At 32.3% G+C, this 6,549-nt stretch overlaps 1 protein-coding gene across 2 annotated transcripts in view; it reads right to left on the bottom strand.

Moving 5' to 3' along the window:
* The window catches only part of Ranbp21 (exportin-5-like protein Ranbp21), a 31,459-nt gene continuing 24,910 nt past the window's right edge, over positions 1-6,549 (bottom strand). For both annotated transcript variants that reach the window (XM_071596598.1, XM_071596597.1), the window contains exons 10-12: positions 5,234-5,474; positions 3,234-3,365; positions 1-2,541 (exon numbers count right to left, since the gene is read on the bottom strand). In XM_071596598.1, coding sequence (XP_071452699.1) covers positions 2,362-2,541; positions 3,234-3,365; positions 5,234-5,474 — 553 coding nt within the window. In that variant the 3' untranslated portion in view covers positions 1-2,361. The remainder of the gene's footprint in view (positions 2,542-3,233; positions 3,366-5,233; positions 5,475-6,549) is intronic.

Raw genomic sequence — 6,549 nt, 5'->3', positions numbered from 1 at the left:
TTATTGTCCACAATGATTTATAAAAATTGTCCAAAATTGAAATTTCATTTCATGGCAATGAAATAGTTAATGGCACTAACATTAATATTTAATACACACACTGTAACTCATCCCCAATGGTCTAATCCAAACAATCACTGGACTGAATGATTTTATTTTCAAATTAATATATGTATAGGAATTTATACCAATAGTGCCAATTAATGCAACAATTCAAAATGAGCTCCATATATTACATAAATACATACTTTAAAACAAATCACGTCATTAGTCCAGTATTCAATTGCAAGAATTGATCTACCTACAGTAACAAAACAATATGGATCCCACACACATCCACAGTAAGATTAGCACAAATAGGACATCAATAAGTGCAAAGGAGAAAGGTTGAATAGCATCATAATCCTAAAAATTAAACTTTAAAATCACAGATATGGAATACAGTGAAGAATCACAGACTTAACTAAAAATGCTGGATACATCACTGTTAACTAACTGACAAGGAGCTTCTGGAGCAAACTAACATTTAAAGAGGAAAACAAACCCACTACACTTTTTCACCAGTGGTTGGTCAAAGGAATGAGATATGGCAAAGCAACAAAAAGACTTTCATTACACCAGCCTCAGTTGAAATGCAAAATGAATGAAACATATAGGCAAGGCTATATGAATCATTTTGACATTATGGCTTCAGATATACTCAAAGCTAATTAGTCTCACTTCCATTCAGATAATAAAAAAAACCTGATGTTATTTTTACAACAATTGAAACTTTTGACTTCCAAAAAAAACCAACCACATTTTTCTTCAAATTATTATCTGCAAATGATTTATTTCAATTTTATCAGAGCACACGGGCAGTTCATGTTCATTCATTAGATGATTTATTGAAAGACAAATAGTGTAAATTAATAATAATTGGAGAGAGTAAATAACAATACAGCTTCTAATTCATAAATAAAACCACAGCTTAAGTGAGACCTGGTTTCAATGAGTAGTACTTATGGAAATATACCAAACTAAATTAACATATTAAAGGCAGAATAATTCAATGCGAAGGTTTTTATGGCTGAAACATAACTGCAATAAATCATGACAAAGGTACAGGAAAATATTTTCAATTATACAGAACTAAATAAAATTATGCCTTGAGTATATACAGCTTAAGTATACAACTATAAATTAAATTAATTATTAAACCTCAAATGTGGCATTGTTATAATAGCATGCCAGTTAATTCATAAATACTGCTGTCAAGTACTTTATCTTAAGCATTAAAGTGATGCAATAACCCTTTCACCACTCTTACACTTATTGGTTACCATAAATATATACAGTATTTTCAAATGCAACTCATCTGTATTGAATATTTTTGGCCTAGTCAATAAAATAATTATGTCTACAACTATTCACAGGAGTAATTTCTCTCACTACAACTTTCAATTTATGCAAACAGATTAATCCAGTAAGGTTCTCTATATAAAATATAAGACAATATAATGTGCATATTAAGTATGAATAGGACATTTAGTTCTGCAGAAAGCTTGCTTTTCATTTAAAAAACAAATTTATTAGGTATCTCGAAATTAATAACCTAAACTACATTGTTCTTTTTAATGTTCAAAACAAAAAAATGAGTTTATTATAACTAGATTTTAAAAATATATGTAACAAGTTCCTTCCTAAAGATTCACCAGTCAAATTTTATAGCCAATAATAGATTCAAATCTGACAGAAATGAGTAGAACAAAACATTTGATCATTCTATTAAACATACACCAAGAGGAAAAAGGTGTAATGCTTAATATGATGATAATAAATAATATTGAGGTATCCGACAATTACTTAGGCTTGAAAATATCTTCCTTCACAACTCAACAAAACATTATTTTTTTCAGATTCAGATCATTATCATAGATCCAAAATCCACAATGCATACTGATTGACAGATGATGAAATCTCAGTCCAATCTCAAAACAAGGCACAAAATTAAACAAAATTAAATGAAGTACCTTAATTTTCAGAGTTAACCGTTCAAACCCAACCAAGCATTAAATTTCTCACAATTGACAATACATATAAAAATGGTTCCTTTAGTATTCTATACAATGTTCCACTTAAAAAATAATGAACAAAAGTCTTCTGGATAGAGGCCACACAAGCTGCTTTTTGTTTGTATTCCTTTTCTCGTCTTTGTACATACTTCATAAATGTGGCCTATAATGTTTCCACAATTAAATTATTATGAACCAATGCTAATTTCCGCTTTTCAGGTATCGTTTAACACTTTAACACACCCTGGTCCAAAATAGCCCCAGCTCACGGTCATTTACACTTTTAACAGGCAGCTTGCAGTATAAACTACTGCAAGTGTCCATGTTTTGGTTTCTCTTCATTAAACAATGAACAAAGAACTGCACTTTCATTCAAAACATCATCTAACACAGGGCGTGGTCTTTGAGGCTTTGGAATACACATAGGTGGCAAGTTTGTCATGCTTACTTCTTTCTTGAAAAGTTGACTCAGGTTGCGGCCGATCAACTAAAGGAAAAGGACAAGAAATAAAGAAGTGAGAATATTTCTTCAGTCACCATTGCTGTTTCATTTTGTTACTTTTATTTTTGTTACATGTTTGTTTTGGGTAACAATTTAAATTTCATTAAATCATCCTTGGCTATTTTTTCCAACGAGATATGGAATGTTTCACATTGGGAAATCATGGTTTACGTCGGCAGTTCTCAAAATTTTTCATCCCATGGCTCCCTTACTCTTCTAGGTATTGAAAATTAATACCTCACCTAAACCGTTGGAACCACAGATAAAACTAATTATCATATTAAATATTGTAAGATTCAAATCGAATGTTTCAAGATTGAGCACTTTTCATTGTGGTGCACCTCAAATTAATCTCAGAATAAGAAAAATATTATTAACTTCCTGAATTTAGTATAACACACACCCTTAGGGTATATAATAGTATATAACATGTTGAAAACATTTCTATAAATGTAGTGACAACTAACCACAATGAGGTATCTGGGGTCCCAATTTAGAAAACCAGGCCTGATTATTTGTATCCATTACTATTCTTAGCTCTCTATAATTTATGGTTTTCCATACATGATTGATCATGGTCACAACAGCAGCTGTGCATGCAGTCAGCACTTTACTGTGATTAAGAATTTCAATTTCCATCATTGTACATTTACCTTTGAGAGGACAATGTCACTTACCTGAGATGTTAGCCTCTTGAATATTTCTTTCTTGACTTTATCCATTTTTGTGCCTTTGGGAGCAGGTGTGAATATTTTTTCATCTAGTTTCTGCAGTTCTTGCACATTACAATTTGGAATTTGCTTCATAACCTGACAATAAAATTTTAATCATCAACAGAAGATTTTAACCATTAGAACAGTGCCAAAATATGTTTTCAATGTTAAGCAGGTAAATGAACCCTGTACTAGGCAAGCAAGTTTCAATAAAATGAAATAGAAACTTCAGGTGAAGATTGAAATCTCTTTTAAAATTCTCAGGAATGAATTTCTTTTAGAAGATCAGGAGAAACAGAAAACGATGAAGGTCTAGCGGTACATGATCATATTAATGCATGTTTACGAAAACCACATACAGTGAAACCACTTTTATGTTATAGTGATGGAATGGAATAAGGTAAATTATCGGAAATTTTAAATTAAGGAAACTGTAATTTGAAAGAATGAGGGGAAACTATTCCTATGACAAAATAAAATAGATCTACTTCAAATCTTAAGTCCTTACAATTCACATAAAAATAAATCCCTCATCCACACTAAACATTTCGTATTCCACAGATACACTAGGTTTACAAAAAGATATCTTCATCAAACGAAAACCATTTAACTGGTGGATCACAACATTCACACTGATGAATTCACCTAAGATAGTGTTTCATGAATTATAAGAGTTACTTTTGAAATAATCTATCCAACTTTTTTGATGTTTTGCTGTCATTATATGAATGTCACAATAAGTTTTATAGTAATTTACAAGTAGAATGTACTACATTAGGGGTGCATCAACTTAATTCAGGGCAGATTAAAACCAGTTTAATTGTAATCTTTAATTTTTTATCCAAAAGTTTAAAGTTTAGGCCAATTTACGGGATAGATTTTCTGCTTAACTTTAGTTTATAATGACTAGAAATCAAACTTCAAACTGAAATTTTACAAGGCTGGTACTTTCTCCCATAGTCATTCTTTTCAAACCACGACCACCATCTGTACATCAGCTCAGGTACTTCTAGGACTACCCTTGTACTTTGCATCAGTGGTACATGATAACAAGTGATTTTTATGGCTTGAGAAAATTCAGCATATAAGATGCACAATCTTAAATGTTACATCACTATTCAGGCATGGGTCGGGTAATGTTTAAGCTATCAAAACTTACTGTAGTAGATGGTATATAATACTCTTTATAACAAAATAATGTAAATGTAAATATGTAAATGACATAGCCACATGTTGACAAGTATTATTTATTACATTTTGTTTAAAAATTCCCAAGAAGTGTGTTATATTTTAAGTCATTCATAGCAATTAGTTGAAAATGTGCAGGGAAAATAATGAAATCATACACAGTTGTATTGATAGGGAATTCTTTGAATAAACTGAAATTCAACAAAATATTCTAGCAAAAAGAATAAAATCACGCAAACAAGGACAAGCAAAAACTAGAAAATACGTATTATGCTAAGAACTAAATCATGGAAACATGTTTTTATCTGGATTTCAATGTTTACAGGCATCTGGAACATCAGCTTGGCCATATAATATTCAGTTTAATGAAGTGCAGAGCACCTTATGTATAATTGACAATCAGAGCTATGAATATTTATTTTTCCTTCGAAATTCAAGTTATTCAAGTAATCTGCTACTGCTAAGGAGCTCAAAGATAAATAAATACGTTGTTTTGCATTTCATATTGCTGAATGGCACGATGCGTGACAATTATCTCTTGAAAGTTCTCTCCATTTACTATTGGTCATCTATCCATATTCGGAGAATAGACAGATATTTGTTTGAAGGAGTACATATACCAAACTCATGCTTTTAACGAGTCATTCCTTAAATATTCCAATATCTTATCAACCAGAAAAACCAAAGTTTCACATGGAATATACCAAATACCTTCGCATCATACATACACTGATGTTTTCCACAAATATCTCTCAGTCATGAACTGGTTAACTAACCTCAAATATTACAGCAGGGAATGCTGGCCTCAGTAATTCATACACCAGCACTCCAAGAGCAAGAAGGAAGCTCTGGTTAGTCTCGTGGTGACCATGGGCTTGTAGTCCACCAAGCACAGATGCCATGGCATGAGCTGCCCATGAATCATCCAATGACCCATCTCCAACCAACTGCCTTATTAGTGGGCCAGCTAAAAACGTTGCTTTCAAACTAACAATTGTATCTTGCCAGGAAAGAGCCCTAGAAATAAAGTTTTAAAGGAATAATGCATCTGTATCACTGAAACACAAAATGGGAGGTTTCCAGCAGCTTATCATGAACTGTATTTGTTTAAGCACCCACATTAGTTTCACATAGCAGGAGATAATATTTTTCATGGGATAGATAATGACATTTGAAGCAGTTAATTTAAAAAAACCTAGATACTATAGATATATATTTATACAATCAAAAATGAATGAAGACCATCTGTAGAATAGAAATGTTTCCTCTGTGATTCATCTACAACTGGTCAAGTGATGATCAGTACATGATAATTGATGGCACCTCCATCGTGAAAAAATGACATATAAAGGCAACCATTTACAAATTTGAAATTATTTTATACTTTCCTTGCCCGTTTCAGTGCCATTGCTATTTGCAGTAATAGGCATCTAAATCCAAACACCACCAGTGCTTGTATGGAAAAGTATCGGCAGGAGTAGGAAATATTTAGTTTCTGCATCTAGGTATTTTATTTCATTTTTGAGTTTCATTTCATTGTGCTTACGAATTAATGTGTCCAGATATACCTCTATGAAGTGCCAAAGTGTTGCAAAACTTGGGGTTAAGAACTACCCCATGATGCCATCACCTCACCAAAGGTATTCTGATTTATGCCTGATGGTAGATGATCATTTTCCAATGACTTGTCCATTCAATTTCAACAATGATTATGTGATATTGTGTGCACCCACAACATCAATATTTTATACATCAGCATATCACAAATCAATATACAATATAATAAAAAAGGAGATACAAGAACCTTTATTTGTTGAGAATCATTGCTGAGCCCTTTATATGTTACTAACAAGAAGGAGATACAATAACCAGGTGAAGCAGCGCAAGAGCCACCCATCCTGGTGCAGATATAAATAGCAATCACAACCTAGTAATCATGGAGAGCCACCTTTGCTACAAGAAAATTAATAAGACCAAAGAAGAGCCAAGGTGGGACTCAAAATTGCTGGTGGAAAAAGACAACAGAGAAAGATTCGTCATGGCCATTGATAGCAAACTCGGTGACGAAGAAGAAAGGAGCACCAAAGAGAGA

This window comes from Hetaerina americana, unplaced genomic scaffold, assembly GCF_022747635.1.
Source record: "Hetaerina americana unplaced genomic scaffold, ioHetAmer1.1.p SCAF_8, whole genome shotgun sequence".
Taxonomy (NCBI): Eukaryota; Metazoa; Arthropoda; class Insecta; order Odonata; family Calopterygidae; genus Hetaerina; species Hetaerina americana.
The sequence above is the reverse complement of the archived record's forward strand: the minus strand, read 5'-3'. Positions and strand labels throughout refer to the sequence as shown.